General features: G+C 39.7%; 1 protein-coding gene across 3 annotated transcripts in view; it reads right to left on the bottom strand.

Moving 5' to 3' along the window:
• The window catches only part of UBAP2 (ubiquitin associated protein 2), a 148,787-nt gene that overhangs the window by 83,028 nt on the left and 44,317 nt on the right, over nucleotides 1–21,442 (bottom strand). For all 3 annotated transcript variants that reach the window (XM_064140700.1, XM_064140701.1, XM_064140702.1), the window contains exons 7-11: nucleotides 14,027–14,081; nucleotides 12,859–12,962; nucleotides 5,334–5,386; nucleotides 2,936–3,003; nucleotides 915–1,104 (exon numbers count right to left, since the gene is read on the bottom strand). In XM_064140700.1, coding sequence (XP_063996770.1) covers nucleotides 915–1,104; nucleotides 2,936–3,003; nucleotides 5,334–5,386; nucleotides 12,859–12,962; nucleotides 14,027–14,081 — 470 coding nt within the window. The remainder of the gene's footprint in view (nucleotides 1–914; nucleotides 1,105–2,935; nucleotides 3,004–5,333; nucleotides 5,387–12,858; nucleotides 12,963–14,026; nucleotides 14,082–21,442) is intronic.

Raw genomic sequence — 21,442 nt, 5'->3', positions numbered from 1 at the left:
GGACAAGTGAGGTGATTCTTCCCCCTACTCTGCTCTCATGAGACACCATCTAGAGTACTGCATCCAGTTCTGGAGCCGTCAACACAAAAAGGACATGGAACTGTTTGAGCAGGTTCAGAAGAGGTCCATAAAGATCATCAGAGGGTTGGAGCACCTCATTTTTAGGGAGAGGGTGCCATACCCTGTTCAGCTTGGAGAAGAGAAGGTTCTGGGAAGACCTTACAGCAGCCTTCCAGTAAATGAAAGGCACCCTACAAGGGTGTGTAGAACATTAGCAAGAATCTCTTTATAGTAAGAGGGGAGAAACACTGCAACAGGTTGCCCAAAGTTGTTGATGCTCTTTCAATGCCAGGTTGGATAGGGCCTGGAGAAACCTGTCTAGCAGGAAGTATCCCTGCCCATGGCAGGAGTGTTGGAACTAGATGATCTTCAAGATGCCTTCCAACTGAAACCATTCTATCATTCTCTGGTTCTGTAATCACCAATACAAATTCCACCACTGTAACCGCACTGTCACTTATATGCTTGAAGCTATGCATCTCCAAGTAGCACGTATTTATTAATAGTTAAACCAATATTCAGAGAAGAATTAAGTGCCCAATTTCAAGCCATTACAACTGATAGAGAAATATGCAGGTTTACAACAAAAGAACTATTCAGCTTTGTGCTTGGAAGTAACATATCACAGCTCTCTTGCATAGAGCTCTTCACTATAAACAAATTCTCTCATCCCAAATCAGCATACAGTAAAAGCATCTGCTCTCCACTCAAAATACACGTACAAGTAAACTGACAAACAATTGCTTTGCAAACCCAGAAAAGTTTTTTTTTTTGCATGTGTGAATGGAATTAGCAGCAGCCTGTGTTTTGCAAATACTGAAACATGTCATGAAATGACCGTATGTTAATATTACCAGACTTTGAGGACCATAAGAGTTCACAGCACTGGAGCTGCTAGTTCCCGATGTCATCTGGGTACTGTGCTGAGAATTTGTGAAGACTAGAGCTTGACCAAAGGTTTGCTGCTGCGAAGGCTCAAATGAGTTGCTTTCTACCTCTTGTGTAGAAGCCACAGGTTTCTGAAGCAGCGTTACCAAGTCAATGCTGTAAGAAAAAGCAAAGTTTGACTGGGATAAACATGATGATGCAGTGAAACTGAAGGAAATACTAATAAATGCCATAGCTAGCAACATAATTATTACCAATTAACAGCCTTCAAGTATTCTTTGTCTGTCATAAACAGGCAGAAGAGTTTTTTTCAGAAAGCAGTATTCTGTTAGCTGAAACTTACCTCTGAAGTTAGAATATAAAATATTCTAACCCTTTTCAAACATTAACAAAGATATATAATCACATAAAGAACCCTGACAATTTGCATAACCAAGAAAATATAGACAAGTTAAAAAGCATACATTATGATGATTAAGTGGATTCTGTCTGTAGTCTCATATATACTGATAATCAACATTCCCTGTATATGTTAGGCTGTCCCCTTAAGAAGAGAAAGGCATTCAGGTCCTGTTGCTGTATAGGGTAGGTATGAGGACAGTAAAGAATAAAGTCACACATGAAGCAACTGAGTGAATAGATGATGGCTTGGAAGCCAGAAAAGCAGCAGAAATAAAAGCTACATTTCTCACACAGTAGGCAAAAAAAATCACTCTAACACACACGAGCAGCACGAGAAACAGATTTTCTTGTATTTCACATAGTTTACTAATGCCTGCATGTTTAACAGGTTTATCCAAGGAAAAGCAAAGCCATCAGACAGTAAAAGGTATCTATTCCAAAATGTCCAGCTTCAGTTTATGCTAAACATACTGCAGGCTTTGATTTAACATCTGCTTCCAGCATTCTCATCAGTATAAATTTCATTATGCCAAAATCTCACTGGGACAAGGACAACCACAAAAACAAAGAAGACAAACACAAAAAATCCATACCCTGCCCCGCCCTCCCAAAAAAAACAAAATAAATCCCTACCAAAACAAACACATACACAAAAGAGCAACCCCAAAACAATGCAAAACTGATCAAAAAACCAAAACGCCAGAATCTGAGATGATGAACTACAACACTTTCTAACATAATTGAAGAGACATCCACCGGAAAAATAAGTGCATCAGAACACTAATTGAGCACATGACCATTAAGAAAGAAATTAATATTAACTGTAGATGAATTGACATCATGCCTTCTCCAGATCACATCCACATTAAAGAACAATTCTGCTGCAGTCTACAGTAGAGCAGTACAGCTGCAACAGAATGTTCACAACCATCAGATCATCTAGTTTTCAGATGGCATACTATCCAAATACTGATGTCTTCATCATACAACTTTAACTTGCTCTCCTGGGACCAGAGGCTAATGCTGGCAACTCAGCTGACAACATAACTGGCCAGACATTTTGTGAAAACAAAGGCAAGTAAAGGAAGAAAGCAACTGCCATATTTTTGGTTCTCTACCAGTTAAGGCAAATAACTGTGATACTTACTGGGCAATTCATCTTCTTGCCTATACAAGCTGTCAACACTTTGTCAAAGTGCTATGTTCCTAACACTTTCTGCATTTACAAAGGCAGGCTTTCCACTTTCTGGACATCATCATCAAAACTTCTTCTCAATAGCAGATTTTTTTTCTTCCCACCTGCTCTTGTTCTTACTCATAAGTGATCTTTGTGCAAAAGACAGTCTTCTCAGTATTTTGCTTTTGTATTTTCCTACATTTGCCTCCACTTCTGTGGTCAATAATAAGTAACACAGGAACCCACAAAACCCAGTGATGTCCAAATAAAGCTTTGACAGGTTTAAAATAAGCTTGACCTAACTCTGACTAGGTCTGCAAAGTGTTTTATTCAACACTTTGTAAGTGCAAGATAACACTGGCTGATCAAACAGAACATTTCTAAGGAATAGGTAAAAAAAAAGCTCACCTTTGCCCAGGAGGCACATGATTCTCAGCTGGGACAGAAGAGGCGGTGAAGACTTTTGTTTCAGAAAGCTGAAAAAGAGGTGATAGTGAAGGGACAGTCACATACATGCTCACACTTAACTGCTGTGAAATTTCACCTGCGAAAATTTTAAGTGATTATGCATTTTCAAGACAAAAGTCAAAATACCATTACGACTAGTTACGCTGGAGAGCAGTGAGGTGATTCCAGACACCTAGCATGGCTTCACCAAGGGCAAGTCCCACATGACTAGTCTACTGGCTCCATACAATGGAGTGACTACATCAGTAGGCATGGAAAATTTGATCTACTGAACACATACAATAGTACAACAATGTAACTACTTTGGCTTGAGCAATAGTTCCACTGAAAAATACGCCAGTAAAAAGTAATAGATGTGAAGGCTGGCATATCATCAGTGTAAAGATCTCTTACGTGGATATAATTCAGGACTCCATTGAGGCAGGTCTGAAAAATCTTCTTGTAGAAATTTAACACACAGCACTGTTCTTACAGATTGTACACATTCCTGTGTTTCACTTTTCAGTTCATGTCACCAGCACTCAGGTATATACAGTGAACTAGCTCTTGTGGGGAAAAAAAGTTGTTTTGGTTTGTAAGGGGAGTTGTTTGGTTTTTACAGCTTTTTATTAAAAAAAAAAAAAAAAAAAAAAAAAAACTAAACTGCTACAACATCCTAGGACTAATATGTATTGACAGAAATACCCACAAACCAGAATAGGTCTCATCTTGTACAGCTGTTACACTGTAAGCTTGATCTTGTCAAAGATAAAAATAGATATAGCTGTATAATGGCTATATTTCAAGTTAAATTTGAACAAATCACCCTTAACTACTTTAGTGTAGCTTCATATTTAGACTAATGAATGACTAAACTATTTGAACACTCACATGAAGAACCTTCTTGGAACACGGTGAATACTTCAATGCAATAATTCAATGTTGCCAGGAGCCCAGCTTAAAGGACATGACAGACACAATCCAAGTCCATCTGCCACCTGATGGGCAGCTCTACTGAAGGCAGGTATACCCTTAAGCAGAATCATCTGACTGGGATTCTTCTATTAAGCACTGTTGATTTAAGTAGGATGCAGAAGCACTGACAGGGACCAATTGCTTACCACTTAGAGACAAAATTCAAATGTTTCATGTACCCTCCCCAAGCAGGCACTTATTTTTTTCTTGGTACAATGTGTTGCATATGAGTACTACTGAAGTTCCTCTCCTCCCTCCCCTGCTCTTGCTGCCAATACAATGATTTCAATTCCATCTTTCTAGAAGACAGTTAAGTCCTGTGTATAATATTGTCAGCCTACAATCCTATGTATTGATGAATATAAACAAAGCAGATTTGGCTAAAGCATATTTCAATTACAAAGCATATTTCAATTACAAAAGGCTGTTTCTCTGCTGTTCACCCCTTTCCCTGTTGTATCCATTATTTCAGAATAACACGTTCCACATTTTTTTGCACTCCCTACAATTATATGACAGAAAGAGGTCAGCTAATACACAAGCAGCAGTCTATGGTTTGCAGTCTCTTAGTTAAATAATAAATTGTCTTTGTAATGTCAACAGTTTCTTACACTCATGTAACCCAGGCTAAGATTAACTGTGGCTAAAACACTGATGAATCCTGAAAACTAAACAAATTGAGGAGTCTGCGGATGTTTGTAATAATGTAAATGCATGCTTGATGTACAAGAGGAAGGTTCTCTCAGCACGCAAAATTAAAATCTCCAGCTACCACCTCAGCTATGCTGACATTGGCTCTACACAATGTGGCAAACTCACTGCTGCAAGATATCACTTGCCTGACAAAGAAAGAGAACAAAAATTACTGCAAAAGTTTAGACCACACAACATGAAATTCAGCATACCACTGCCTCCTTTTTTTAAAGAACATGAACATGCAGCAGAAGAACCATGCAGATTTCAAATAAGAAGTATCAAATAAGGAGTCCAAAGACCATAGTAATTTTCAGTACGTGATTATATAAGTCTTGTGATAATATGGTTTTAAATCTCCACACACAATAGAGGGGAAATATGCAGTGAACATCCATCACTGTTGAACAGTGGAGAACAATAATTCATGAATATTTCATATGGGACAAACTTCAAAACTCTATCATCTATATGTTGTCCACTCAACAAAATACATTAAGATTTCTTCATTTGACCTCAGTTTAAAAATAAAAATACCTTATCTAAATATATACAAACAAGAATGACATCAAGAAACACAGTAATAATTACTGCACGCATACAGCAAAATATTACTTCAAAAATTTAGTTTTTGAAGGCCACACAGAAACTCTGAAAAATGTAAACAGTCTACCCAACAAGGCACACTTACATCTTCATTCCAATCTTCAGCTGTCCATTCTTCTATTGAATTTTTCCATGCTCCTATTGTAATTTGGGGAAGGAAAGAAAGCAGTTATAAGCTAAAAGTAGAAGGTTGACCTCAACTCTTCTGCTTCACAAGTTGTGTTGTTTTCACTATTAGTGGAACACAAGACAAGGGCATGGTAATCGATGAAGAAGCACTAGGCAATTGGTCTACAGATCTAAAATTTTGAGAAGGTTTCCTCCCCCTGCCCCTTATTTAATTTCTGCCTTCAGGAATTGCTCAACCTCTGTAGTACGAGACATAACTTGCACAAATGCATGTCTGAAATGAGTGCTTAATTCCACATAGTGGAAGAGCCTCCTCTTATGTCCCTGTGGCAGGTGCAACTGCCTTGTAAACACAAAAACTCTGACAGTATTCTAGACAAATAGCTGAGACATGCTAGGAGCTGATAAAGATTAATTTGATGCTTCCATACATTTAACTGGCTCCTCCAGGCCTAGAAGTTCCAATTTTGTTTCATGTGCTTCGAGGACTCAGCCCTCCAACAAAGTAAGAACTTCACCATAGCGCACTCTATAAATGGAGTCCTGCTATGGAAAGAGGGTTCTCCACACGGCAAGTAGTCTGGCTGTCAGATCCTCTCTCATTACACTGGGACCTCGTCTGAAGTGTCCTCAACCCCCACTTTTGGTGAGTGTACATATTTTGGGGTACTCATGGGCAGATTTTCCCTCACTGAGCAAATATTTTGGTTTATCTTTCTCTAGATTGCTTAAAAGTTTGTGCAGCAGGACTTTCCCAATTGACATCTAAGACCGTAAGTTTATTGTGTCAGAAGGTATGCAGAGTAATTGCAATCAATCCAGTTTTCAGGTGATTGTTGTCTGTTTTGTGGGCGCCTCCACAGTAGTCCCCTCAAAAATAGCAAGACATTACTCAACCCTCCCAAGGGATGTCCCAGATTAACAAACAAATTCATGCAGAGCCTGAACAAAACACAACCAAAACATCTGATCCAACGTCCATAATCCTCCTTTAAAAAACAGTCAAATTCTAGACCCAAGCTACACCTCTGAAGGCTCATTTCCAACTTCTTTCAGGGCAGAACAATTCCAATACCTTCCCCTGACAAAGCAATTCTAATATTTATACAATTCATAAAACGGCAGCAGAAGAGTCAGTAAGATCTCACTGTAGCTGCAAAACATTTCTTCATGTATCTTGTAGCAGGATTTATTTGGTGAACACCACAGTACAGTGTGCAGTCCACAACATGCAACAATGGGAAAACTATAGGAAACCATCCCACAGGTGTAAAAATCTGATCCCTCCCACAGGAAACAGCAGACAGACATGCAAGAACAATAAATAGACTGAAGGCCTTGCCCACTAGCACAAATATAGGAAAGGTCATTTCAGCAACAACTGGAGCCTTCATTTAAGCTACACAACCATAAGCAAAGAAAGCACTGGCAATAAAGTTTCTGAGAGCATCAATTTTGATCAAGTACAAAAGCAGGAGAGATACTGCTTTAATCATCTCCTTTTACTAACATCAGGAACCTCTTGAGACACACTCATCCAGAAACAAGCCCCCTGAAGACAGCATCAAATCCAGTTCATACTAATGCTATCACTACATTAACACCTTCTTTTGTACACCATTATAAAGCAGCATCTTAGGCAGAGGAGGCACTAACCAGTGTGGTGAACATGCCCACCATGAAGAGATACACACAGCAGGGAGAAGAAAGCTGGGAGTTTACACTTTGGAATCCAAAAGTATTTGGCAGGTTTTGAGCAAAGTAACATCTGCTCTGTTGAGCAAGTCAGAATTGCCTGAAACATCTTGTGCTGACATTTTACCAGACAGCCCCCGACGAGGCAGTTTCCACATGTTGCAAAATGTCTGATAGTCATATCCAAGTGCAGCAGAAATACTAAGAGTGCCTCAAATCTCTAGATTAATCCACCCATTTCCAAAGAAATTTTGAAAATAAGGAAAAATCCATTGAGAAGCATATTTCGAATTTTCCTTTCCCCAACCAGAATAGGATCCCTTCCTCTAATGTTTCTTCTTCAAACAAATTTCTTTTAATAATTGCCCTGATTTCATTTTTCTTCCATCAATCACAGAAAGGCCTGTCTCTGTAGAAGACAAATCTTGTGCTGGTACCAGAATTCTAGCAACAGAGCTCCAAGTCTGCTAAATCAAACACAAAAAAAGTTCAGACATTTCATAGAATCAACCAGGTTGGAAGAGACCTCCAAGATCATCCAGTCCAACCTAGCACCCAGCCCTGTCCAATCAACTAGACCACGTAGCTAAGTGCCTCATCCAGGCTTTTCTTGAACACCTCCAGGGATGGTGACTCCACCACTTCCCTGGGCAGCCCATACCAGTGGCAAATCACTCTCTCTGGGAAGAACTTCCTCCTAACATTCAGCCTATACATACCCCTGGCACAACTTGAGACTGTGTTCCCTCATATTGTTGCTGGTTGACTGGGAGAAGACAATGACCCCCACCTGGCTACAACCTCCCTTCAGGTAGTTGTAGACAGCAATAAGATCACCCCTGAGCCTCCTCTTCTCCAGGCTAAACAACCCCAGCTCCCTCAGACGCTCCTCACAGGGCTGTGTTCCAGACCCTTCACCCTTCTCTGGACACCTTCCAGCACCTCAACATCTCTCTTGAATTGAGGAGCCCAGAACTGGACACAGCACTCAAGGTGTGGCCTGATCAGTGCTGAGTACAGGGCAAGAATAACCTCCCTCATCCTACTGGCCACACTGTTCCTGATGCAGGCCAGGATGCCATTGGCTCTCTTGGCCACTTGGGCACACTGCTGGCTCATCTTCAGCTACTATCTATCAGTACCCACAGGTCCCTTTCTGCCTGGCTGCTCTCCAGCCACTCAGTCCCCAGCCTGTAGCGTTGGTTGGAATTGTTGTGGCCAAAGTGTAGAACCCTGCACTTAGCCTCATCAAATCTCATCCCATTGGCCTCTGCTCACCCATTCAGCCTGTCAAGGTCACTCTGTAGGGCTCTCCTGCCCTCCAACAGAACAACACCTGCTCCTAGCTTGGTGTCATCTGTAAACTTACTGATGCTGGACTCAATTCTCTCATCCAGATCATCAATAAAGATACTGAACAGGACTGGGCCCAGCACTGATCCTTGGGGAACACCACTAGTGACAGCTGCCAATTGGATGTGGCACCATTCACCACCACTCTCTGGGCTCTGCCATCCAGCCAGTTCTTGATCCAGCACAGAGTGAATCTGTCCAAGCCATGAGCTGCCAGCTTGGCCAGGAGCTGCTTGTGGCAGATGGTGTCAAAGGCTTTGCTGAAGTCCAGGTAGACTACATCCACAGCCTTCCCCACATTCACCAGGCAGGTAACCTGATCATAAAAGGAGAACAAGTTGGTCAGGCAAGACCTGCCCTTCCCAAATCCTGACTCTTCAGTACATCCCATCAGCTATGGGACACTGAATCTATTCAGAGTAGTACCTGGGCTACTTTCCCAACATTCAATTAAAACCTTTATCTGTTGCTCATACTTAGGAACACAGTAAGATGCACTCACTCTTTTTAAATATCAAGAACAACCCTTCAACTTTTTGTTAGTTTACCGAAGTTGCTAAGTTTATTTTGTTACTTATTTTTATTGCTGATTCACATTTTACCTTTACAATTCAATCCTTCCAACTTCACTTATTGCACTGCTAACAGAATTCTGCGTCAGATCTCGCCTCAAGTGCATTAATTTGATTTTAGTCCAAGATCCACCTTGACCTTACCACAGCTGCATATATGCTCATTGCAACTCACACATGCTCTTCCCAGCTTCCCCCCCATGCCTTGTAAAGCATCGCAATTTAAGAGTTTCATTTTCCACCAAAACTATGCTTTGTCTTGTTTGGTTCTTCGGTTGAGTGGGTTAATTTTAGTTTTTTGATTGGTTGGTTTTGTGCATTTTAAGTTGCTGAATTTGGTTGTTGTTGGTTTGTTTCTTTGTTTATAAGTAATCAGTTGTAGATGCCAGTTCCAAAACACTTTTATTTTGGCCTATCTCAAATTTATGTACTAATCCATTACTTTTGGATTATACTCACATTCTAGAATGACCTAAACACTTTCATAAAACATTACTCCTGACTTCAACTAAAATAACAAAGGAAGGCTTTCTGTGAAATTTATGATACTCTATCCAAGCCAGGATATTGGTAAGCCACCAGATTACAATATCACTTTTATAACCTACTTCAAGAAGTCACCATCTCCAACACAAATTTATTTACAAATACTGCTGTGATTTGTTGCTCAGGGCCTCCCACTGCCTTGTACATTACAAGAAAAAGGTAAGAGAATGAACATTCAGGATGCCTGTAAGAAAATACCAATCACATTATTAAAATTTATTCCCTTTTGGATAAGGATCAGTCACCTTTTTTTTTTCCCCCACCTGACCATTCCCTGTGCCTTTCAGTTGCACATTATTTCCACAAAAATCATGACACAGGAAAACCTATGCTGAATTATTGGGAATACAACTATACTTACATGTTATGAACTGTTAACAACTTGCCCTTTAAGCTCTTTTCATTTCAATCAATCAACAACACTCAATTTTTCCTCTACAGAACCAGCTAACTTTTCTATAGGACTACTCAGTGGTGCATCAAGGCTACAGCAATTCCTCTAGCATCCTCAATAATTTAGGACAGGAGGTTCTACAGCATTTTCAGCGCACCTGTATGGGTAATTATATTTTGGAAACAGTGTATTTCTTTTTAATTTAAAATGCTAATGTTGATCATCTCCCAGCATGACTTTAAAGAGAAAGCATTTAGTAAATACTCAAAACTCCACAAAGAGTTTACATTTGCATGACGCCTTCAGAAAACATTTTGGTAAGTAATTCATTTTTTTCTGTCCAGACAGTTGCCACTTTTTAATGAAGCTGCAGATGAAAGACACTGGTTTTCCAAGCAGATAATGTGAGATTTTGTACCTCCTTTTTGTTGATTCATAACATAACAGAAGTGTAAAGTAAGGAAAACACACCCAACAAATGTAAACCAATTGAAAAATGGTTCTTGCAATCAACAAACCAAATCACCAACTCCACCAGGTACAACCTGCTTACAGCTTGTTAGCTGCTCTTACGACCTGCTGATGCTTACATCTTCCTTCCCAGTATTTGTTCTTTTGCTTTAAAACTACTAATCCAGATGCAGGCTCCTCTCATAACCCTCAAGAAACTTTCCATAAAAAGGCTGAAAGTACTTGTCACTTGGACAAAACTAAATTACTCTGTTTTGAGAGATGACTTTTTGGCTTGAGGACTTAATACAGACATTCCCACAGCTTATCTAAATAAGAAACATCATAAAATAAAACACTTTTTCTATAGTCACATAGATATTTTTGTTTTGTCAGTTATGGTGCCTTTTTCATCTGCACTTGAAGCACATTAAGATTAGCAGCAATATGGTACTTAGCACCCAAAAAAGAACATTCACCCTTTACTAGTTTACTTTAAATTTAGATCAAACAAATTATTTTGAACAAATTCTCCACACTGACACTCACTCATACCTCTAAGAACTATTATTTTGAAGGGGCTAAGGAACATTCCCAAATGTCTTCTCACACCAGCTTTTCCATATCATGCTCCCCAACTTTACGCGCACCCTTAAGCGCGTTACTGAAGTGTAGTGAAATTCTTAGTGGAATGTGCTCACTGTAACAGCAAAAATAAACTTGGCAACCAAAAAGAAGTTCCACATGACAACTAGTACACTCTGAATTTCTGCTACTCTGTTGGATCAGCCCACTTATGTCGACAGGTACACTTAACAACAATTTTTTTACCCACACCAAGCTACTCTTGCTCCTAGCTGAGGACTAATGAGATGGCTACAACAAAGAACAGGACTTCCCATTAAGAGAAGCACATGGAGGCTACCCAGAGTTAGCAAGGAGGGTCACAAGAAGTTCAAACTCACCTGGGAAATGAGTTAAATTTGTAAGCCACAGCCTCCCAGTGACATGCAGTAACAATTAACCACCACATTTTCTACCCTAGATGCAGTCTCCTCATACCTTTCTTGCATGTGTTCTTTATTTAGCTGACTTTATTGCTTCTGCAACATTTGTGGCAACATGCTCTGTTCTTTGATACTATACAGTATATAGCGGCATCAGTGCTCCCAGAGTCATTTCAAGTCATCAAGTGTCCTTCTAACTCATTAGCTAATAAACTTTTTTGAAAAACCATCATGAGTGAAATGTGCCTTTTTGTTCATGCTATAGCACCAAGTAATTTCAAAAGTAATTCTTTTGCCCTATTTGACAAAAGAAATCCCTTTCAATAACTATTAATATATATGACAGCTGCCTAACAAGCCCCTCTAAACTCTGAGCCTGTTACTGTCTTCTCTGGTTAAGTGGAAATGGCTTGACTTAAATTTTGAAAGCTGCACCTTAAGTGCCATCAGAATGGCTCAAAGGCGCACATCCTGACCTCCAGTATCAGTCTTTTCCTTCCACACTTGGTACAGGAGCTGATGAATAATCACCTGAGTGTGCTACAGCAATGGAGACATAAAAAGAATTAACCTTCGCTGTTTTTTTTGTTTTGAAGTCTCCCAGTAATCAGTGGTTCTCAACTACGTGCATGAATTTCTCTGTCCTGACAATGGATTCTTTTGTCTTAATCTCACGTCACAGCAAATGAGAAGCAGCAGGGTATCCTGTTTTCCCCATCACAGACAAGCAGGTCACATTATTAATTTCTGAATCACCACAAGACCACTGTAAAGCAGTTTCTTCCAAACTATGTCTGTCTCCTGCCTTTATCTGAGAGAGTGTACTTCATACCTGAAACCACACAAAAACATGAAGTTGCCTCTATCATCAGGCAGGGTGTTCTTGCTTCCATGCAAACCCCTATTCAAGCTTTAGGTAGTAATCCTTCTCTTCAAAGGTGGCAGATCTTGGAACTCTTCTCCATCACAGAGACTTGCACCCTTACATTTCTACGTTGTACAGGTAGGGCTTTCAAAGCCATTCTAGAGTCACTGAGTGGATTTATACTTGGAAATAGTTTCCTTTCTTCTACTTAAGATGTTCACATCCTATCACCCACAGATAAATCAATTTTAGAAGGACTTACACTCCTTCACTACATTATGTGAGCTCTTAAGCAGTAGTTAAGATACTTAAACAGTTCTTCACATACAAGGTTCTTTCAGTAACTCTTCAAACTTCTGTCTCAAGGGATTGCTAGTACTGACACAAGAAAATTGCAAATTGCCTTCTCTTCATCCTAATGCAGATAGTAAGGCAGGCTACAGGATGTGCTCTGTAAACCAGAAGCAGGTTAACTACAAAAATGAACTCATACCTGTGTCATGTGAGATGTATTCACACTGTCAGAAGTTAACTGAACACTAAAAGACAATTAGCTACAGGTCTTCATCCCAATTCTTCTACTTCTTAAAGCATCTTACCAGTTCCATCATCTGCATCACTCTGACAAGTCTCCCAAATCTCTGATTTTGTCCCAAAGCCATCAGTGGCAGAAGACTCCGTATAGTCTGCAGGGTTAAATGTCCTAGAGTTTTAAAAGTTAAGAAATGGAAGAGAATATGGGTCATTCAATGAACATAAGAGTCATCATTTTTATCTGAAGTTGTATTAGATTTCACATCTTGATTTCCACAAAATCTGTCTCGATAGTTCTGGTTTCAAATTGAAGTTTTCCTCTATGAGTACAGATCAAAAGGGAGTAAAGAGAAAGGATGTCGACAAAAAAAGTGAGAATACTAGATCAAAAATTACTTCAGAGAAACTGAACTAATCAACAACTCCTGAAAAAACACTTAACAGCATGCCTACCCCTCCCAGTCTTCTAAAGCATTAGTTTATACATACAAGAGTAAATCCCTCTCAGCCGACAGTTTCTCAGAAGGAGCCTGACTGATAAGAAACCAGTATCATGCCCTTTCAGAGCACTAGACCTGTGCAGGACAGGAGTTGGATCATCAATAAGATTATTTAAGAATGAACTTCTGACACCAATGCCAAAACACAAAATGCAGCTAAAATGTAAAAAACGATTCTTTAAGAAATAAACTTCTTTTCAGTTTATCACCTACAAGTATGAACAAGCAAGATTACCACAGAAGTAAAATGAGCTTGCTGTTCATTATGACATCACTGATATTTCATGAAATGTCATTAAAGGCAAACACTGAGTGAAAGCAGTAAAGCCTACACTTCTAAGAAGCCAAGATACTCCACCAAAACTAAGAATAAACTTGAGAACTCCTCAGCAATTTCTTATGATTCTGTTTTAGTGTCCATGTATGTTCAAGCAGCTGAAGTACAAAAGCTTGAAAATACGAGGAAATATGTAACTGCAAAACTTTCTGGTTTAATATAGAGCTTGCATGTTTAAGTTGACCTAGGACTACATGCACGACACAGAACTTTCAGTCTCTAAGGCACTATGTAGTACAAATTGATTCTTCAAGTTTGAGATACTGAGTGAACGTACATTAGGTTTATATAGGTTTAAGGCAAAAATAATCCTTTCACAGACTTGTGATTTGCAATAGGTCAATATTGCCATTGAGCCTGATCCTTCCCAAAATCTGTGCTCTGCATGTTTCTTACCCCATGCCTTGGGCTGAAAACCTCCCAGCTCCTCTCCCTCTGCCACGTCCATATCCTAGGAGAGAAAACACCATTTAACAGTAACAGCAGAGGAGCCGCCAATCACAAGTTGGAAGTACTATAGTTGAAGAAGAAAACTACTGCAGCTATAGCTAAACATCACTTGCTTCCCAGATTTTTGTCACAGGAGAATCTGTTGCTCTGACACACACAAGCAAGCCACAATCCATCTAAGACCACACATTTCAGCAGGACTCAATTCTGTTACCTTTTCTGTATGTGGTGAAGTAGCTCCAAACCTACCTAAATTCCCATTCCACATGAGACTGCTATTGCCACATTATTAGATACTGTTTGAAATTTTGTCTCCATTTTTTCTTTCTTGCCTACAGCCTAGAACCCTTGTCTGTGTACCCTAACCTCACCATCAATTCCCTGTTACTATGCTTCCTTCTCTAACTGAGCTCACCTGTCTAAACATATTCTACTGTGCTTTCACCAACCTGTGACCACTCATTCCATCCACTTCCCCCTTAATCATAGTTACCGACACGAAAATTACCCAATTCTAATTATTCAAACATCTTCCTTGTTATCACCAAAAAGAATATTAATTTCTGTTTTAACAAAACTGAATACTTGTTGCCTCCAGTTTGGGTTATAAGCCTCAGCATACAAGCTTCCTGATACAGTGAACAGCCTTATTTTTACATGTTTCACACAGGCAAGAAGCCAAGAAATTTTCCACATTACTTAACCACCCATAAAGCACACATCCAGATAAACTGTTAGAAACCACTTCTTTTTTTGATTAAAAATTTATCCCTATCTTATACAAGATGACAACTGCTAGGTACAAAAGGATCACAGAAACTTGCAGAGGAAGGATTTCCATCCAGTGACACACAGTATTTTGGTGGGACAAGAAAACAAAAAGATTTAAGTCTGACACTAGACGAGACCCGCTATTTTTAAACTTTCCTCCTTTGTTCTCTTTTTGCAATTGGTTGGAGGGAAAACAGACAAAGGCTAGGAAAAAAGTAATAACAGCTGCAACCCAGCAATCACCATTCCTCCTCTAAGTACACAACAGGCACACTTCTATAGCTGTGCTCTTTATTCTAACACAAACAATGTTCCAGACCTTTCTGGACCAATCTCTGCTGGATTGTAACTTGGCCTTCAAAACTCTTTGCTCAGCCTGCCTATTCTACCGCTTTAACCACCTAAAATCCCCAACCTGAGAACCAGATCCCTGGTACAACAAGGGTACAGCTCTCTGATGTACAGAAATCACTGTGCTCTGGGTAATCTTTCTGCTCAGTAAATATTTTTTAAAAACAGAACCAGCTAAACAAGTTAGTGGACACTGCAGGGACCACCTATGACCGATGTAATTTATTTGCTTCTTACGAGATGACTTGAAAGCTGTAAATCATAGAAACAGTCAAGTATAAATACTTTTGAGTGAGGCAGCAATTAGGTAAAGAGCAATTGGCTGGAATAGCTGGCAGGAAAGCACAAATAGATTTTAAAAGATGGAGTAAGTCTATCCAGCCTCCCAAGTGCAAAAGCATGAAAGAATAACCCCAGCATATTGAACAGAATATGAAATTTCAGCAAGTGAGGCATATCTAAGATGATATATACCAGCACAGGGACAAAAAAGTACTGCCTAAACCCAGCTATTAGAATCACTAACAATTTTAGAAGTTGATAGAAGTACATCATATTATTCCTGAAATTCCATTCACAGTCCTAGACTACTATCCAGTAAGAATGTTTTAATGCAACCTGACAAGGGAAGATCAATCAAAACCTAATATCCCATAGCTATTAAGCCAGGCATTGCCTTTATTAACAATGCCGGATGCAAAGCAGTGTCCCTTTCAGTTCACACAACCAAAGATACTCTCCCCAAGTTTTAGGTACACTTACATATTCGTTCAGTTTCTAGGAAATTGTTTACATATGCATAGAATCATTTAAATAGATTAAATCCTTTTACTTTTGGGTCTTTGCTGTCACTTTCTGGCCTTCCAATAGTGTTGTAGTCTCTTGTGGATGTTCTGGCCAACTTCTCGGAGTGTGAATCTCTACAGTTTTAGCCACTTCGCCCTCTGCAGCTGTGTCTTACCTTCCTCACTCTAGCCAGCTGAAGGTGTCACTGTTATTTATGTCTAGAAGGCAATCTCTCAAACACTGGGAAAGTTTCTAACTGTAAGAAAAACAGTTTTCCTGCTTTAGTATCAAGGAAGCACAGCTTACTCCTTATTATTCAGAAAACCAGACTGGGAAGTATGTTTGACTCTCATCAGCATTCCTGTTACTACTCCTATCCAACATAATTTAAAAGGGCGTACCATTTAGAACATATTGTAACTACTGAACTGTGTATTGCTTTCCAGCACAACTCCCTCATTTAACTAGATTCACATTAGCCATCATTTATCCAATTTACATTTTCTTTTTTGGCAATAAATTCTAGGTAAGTCAACACTTGCACCCAAGCAGAAGACAAGATTTTGTTTACACTAAAAACCATTGGGAGCTCAAGGCATGCAACTGCATTTTCACATCTTCACTCCGGTACCATCCATGCATGGGAAGAGTCATCCATCTCATTTAACAACAGCATTCCTTCCCCCAAAACAAATGCACACAAAATTGGAACATGAGAAAAGCTGTGACGCCACAACTCGTATGGGGACTCCCGTTAGATCAGTAACCATCTGTGGAAAATGGTTTGCTGTGCTTGCAGATCTAAGTCCTTCCACTGTCACACAGGTGCCATATTTCAAAAGTCAGGTTTTCACACTCACAGTTTTAAAATTAAATGATGACTCTTTAATGCTAAGGAAGAGGCCTAAGAGCACCTGAAAGGAAATGGACAAACAGACTGAAGGGCAGGCAACACCCCAGATTTGTGCTTATCTCTGGCCACGCAAGTACTGAACAGCCCCGGTCACTGCTCTAGCTTAAGTCTTATGATGAAATAAGGGGGCTAAGTATAAGCAGTCTGTATTCTAGGTATTCCATATTGCCAAAACAAACACTGTGGTTGTATTTAGTGATTCAAATCACTTTGGTCCCATTAGTCATCACAAAGCTAGAAACATTGGACCAGTTTCATGTACTGTATGAACTCTAGTAATCATTTTAGAAGCAGGCACCCAAAAAAAAAAGTCTTTAAAATGTTATATTCTTTGAAATACTATGTTAAAGCTCAATTCTGGTTAATCTAAAAAAAAAACCCAAACAACAAAATTTACTTGGCAAACACAGTTTCTTAACCAATGTAGAATCTACTACATCAAAACCTAACAGACTTCAGACTGTGACCTCCAGGAGGTTTGCTCAACCTTTCATGTTTTAGAAAAAACAACATCTTTACTCATTCTGGCAAAAGAAATCCAAAATAATCCCTGTGCCAGTTAGGCTAAGCTTTTAAAACAGAAAAATGTTTGGATGTACAATTCTGGCTACAGAAGCTCATTTTTTTCAGGATAAGACACTTCATAACAAGAAAACTCACCCCACACACAAATCCACACCCAAAAAAAAACCTAAACAAACAAGAACAACAACAGCAAAAAAAAAAATCTTAAAAGACAGATCAAGGAATACAAGCTTGACTACAGTCATATATTTACCAATTAAAAAAGTATGATGCTTCACTGTCTTACACAGTCAGCAGAAAAAAAGGCCAGGAGCTTGAAAAGGTTCTCGTCATGCTACTTAATTCCAAAATTAAAACACACTTTTAACTTTCATCTGTTTTGTTAGGGAAAAAAATATCCCAGTCAATATCTATGCTTATAGGTTGCTCACATTGCTCTGAAAGAACAAAGAGGAAGAGAATAGAGGAATAAAAGTAGAAGCAACAAATCCTTTGCAAAACAGGAGAATTGCTACTCACAAACCTGCAACAGTTCGTACACAAGACCAAGTCCAAGAGTTTATCTACCTGCTATCCTATTATCACAGAATCACAGAAACATCTAGGTTAGAAAAGATTCTCAGGTTCACCAAGTCCCGCCTACAACCCTACTCTACAAAATTCACCTTAAACCATATCCCTAAGCACCACATCCATACAACCCTTAAACACATCCAGGGTGGGTGACTCAACTACCTCCCTGGGCAGCTCATTCCAGTGCCTGAACACTTTTTCCATGAAAAACTTTGTCCTGATGTCCATCTAAACCTCTCCAGTCTCAGCTTGAGGACATTTTCCTTTGTTCTGTCTCCAGTGACCTGTGAGAAGAGATCAGCACCAGCCTCTCCACAACGTCCCTTCAGGTAGTTGTAGACAGCAATGAGATCTCCCCTCAGCCTCCTCTTTTTCCAACTAAACAGCTTCAGCTCCCTCAGTCACTCCTTGTAAGATTTATTCTCTAGGCCCTTCATCAGCTTCATTTTCCTCCTCTGGACCCACTACAGCACCTCCACATCACTCTTGTATTGTAGGGCCCAAAACTGAACACAATACTCAAGGTGTGGCCTCACCAAAGCTGAATCCAAGGGGACAATCATCTCCCTACTCCTGCTGGCCACAATACTTTTAATACAAGCCAGGCTGCCATTGGCCTTCTTGGTCACCTGGGCACACTGCTGGCTCATATTCAGCTGCCTGTCTATTACAACCCACAGATCCCTTTCTGACAGGCAGCTGTCCAGCCACACTTCCCCAGGCCTGTAGCATCAATGAAACATTTAGGGAAGAGTACATGAACTGAAACCACAACAGTTTCTCTGGACATTCTCCTGATCTTTAGTGATTTGCAGCTCAGACATCCTCAGCCAAAGATAACTCAAATACATCAAAAGTAGCTTTTGTTCCTCTTGCACTGTTGGTGGGGGCTTTTCCAAGGATAAAATTGTCAGGTCTCTGTGCGCAAATTTCAGCACCCACAACATCTTACTGAAAGGAGTCCTTCAGGTTGACTGTATAGGAAGAATCAACTCTAAGTTAATTCTGAAACTGTAACCTACTGGTTTAGATTAATATTCCCTCATTTGCAGACTTAGAGTGGTCAGTTTATCTTCCCACACAAATTTTAGAGATCTCTGTCACAGACCAACTCAGTTGTCTTTTGAAGGTGAAGTCCTAATCTGCTTGCTCCTCACATCGCATTCCCTTCCTTCAAAAGCCTTTTCTAGCTCTACTGCATCCTCTTCAACATAGGGTAGAGGACAGGGGAAGAACTAGCTCTGCACTTAAAACTGAAATGGAAGAACAGTTAAAAAAAACCCAAAACCCACAACACAAAACAGCAGCATAAAATAACCCCTGTGCCTCTAAAGTCTGTAAATTTGTATATCACAGCAGCTGATTAAAAGACAAATGAGAAAACATTTCTAGAGCTGACAGTCGTAAAGGCATAACCATAATACTTTATAATTTCTTCCATTCCAGATAATTACAAATTCTTCCCATACTGACACATGAATACAATCACTTGGAAACAATTACTATTCAATGTCATTATTTTTTTAACATGAAAATTAATCTTATTCAAGAAATTCAGTCAAGTAAAACATATGTGAGGGTTACCTTAAAAAAAAAAAAATCCTTGACATCTCTCTGAGCCAAAATTTCCACCTTTGTTTTAGCAAGCAAAAGTTATGGGCAGAGCAACTGCATCTGGGATGCACCCTGAAACATTCTGTGATGCACTTCAGCTTTCTGTTTAACAGTCACTAATCCTGTCTACTTCAAACCCTTGACCTGCATACCAGCAACAAATTGCGTTTATACACTGTGCACCTACTATCCTACAAGGTCACAAGGAATGCCATGCAGAGGTTAGCAGAAGATCTAGCACACATGTAAGCTAGTACCTACAGCATCAAGGCTAAAATGCTCAGTATCACAGATTTTCCCTTTCAGTAAACAACACATTATCACCCCAGTGTCAATCCCACTTCTGCTCTTTTCAGCGCATATAATTTCTTAAAATTAGGTTGTTCTACATTGAAGCAGCAATATGATGGCCCTGCAGATCTTCCCCTAGAAAGCAGACAGTAAGATAACTCCAGCCTGAGAAGATAGCTTAAAATAGAGACCATGTGTTGCTCTGATATTAGCTGACCCCTAATTGTTCACCCATTTCCTGGATTCCTGCACATACACTCAGAATCAAAAAAATCTAAAAAAAGTGTTCTGTGGTGAGTACCAGCAATATATTTATCTTCAGATGAAGTACTTTATCCCAGTTTTGACCACTTCACGTAACAGAAAAGAAACACTACTGAATGAAGTGGCAGAAAGCTTTTTCCTATTCTTTTTACAAGTATCCAACAAGTGGTCATGCAGACTTCAAAGGCATACATAGTAAAATCAAATTATTTTCTCCCACAGAGCACACACATTTGTAATGCTAAGAGTCCTGATGGCATTGAACAGGTTTATCACAGACAGATGTAAACTTTTCCTCAGATGAATGTATAGTCTAAAATATTTGGTAGAGAGGTACAGTAATACCATGTATACTAAGCCAGTGAACAGAATTAAGTAATTCCCATCTCATCAGACAGATATATCAGTTTGATCTCATATATGACATTCATCTAGAAAACTAGTGTTGAAAACAAAAGCAGTGAACTTTTCATAATGTTTCAAAGCAAAAAACAGACTGTACTTGAAATTAAGTCTCACAATTTATTTTTTTTTAAATCCTACCTTTATATTTATTATTTGAATAGAATCATAGAATCAAGCAGGTTGGAAGAGACCTCCAAGATCAGCGAGTCCAACCTAGCACCCAGCCCTAGCCAGTCAACTAAGTGCCTCAGCCAGGCTTTGCTTGAACACCTCCAGGGACGGTGACTCCACCACCTCCCTGGGCAGCCCATTCCAATGCCAATCACTCTCTCTGCCAACAACTTCCTCCTAACATCCAGCCTATATCTACCCCGGCACAACTTCAGACTGTGTCCCCTTGTTCTATTGCTGGTTGCCTGGGAGGCCAACCCCCACCTGGCTACAATGTCCCTTCAGGTAGTTGTAGACAGCAGTGAGGTCACCCCTGAGCCTCCTCTTCTCCAGGCTAACCACCCCCAGCTCCCTCAGCCTCTCCTCATAGGGTTTGTGTTCCAAGCCCCTCACCAGCTTTGTTGCCCTTCTCTGGGCAAAGTCTACCCAAAAAAGTCTACCCAAAAAAGTCTACCCAAAAAAGTCTACCCAAAAAAGTCTACCCAAAAAAGTCTACCCAAAAAAGTCTACCCAAAAAAGTCTACCCAAAAAAGTCTACCCAAAAAAGTCTACCCAAAAAAGTCTACCCAAAAAAGTCTACCCAAAAAAGTCTACCCAAAAAAGTCTACCCAAAAAAGTCTACCCAAAAAAGTCTACCCAAAAAAGTCTACCCAAAAAAGTCTACCCAAAAAAGTCTACCCAAAAAAGTCTACCCAAAA

The sequence above is a fragment of the Pogoniulus pusillus genome, chromosome Z, assembly GCF_015220805.1.
Source record: "Pogoniulus pusillus isolate bPogPus1 chromosome Z, bPogPus1.pri, whole genome shotgun sequence".
NCBI lineage: Eukaryota > Metazoa > Chordata > Aves > Piciformes > Lybiidae > Pogoniulus > Pogoniulus pusillus.
The sequence above is the reverse complement of the archived record's forward strand: the minus strand, read 5'-3'. Positions and strand labels throughout refer to the sequence as shown.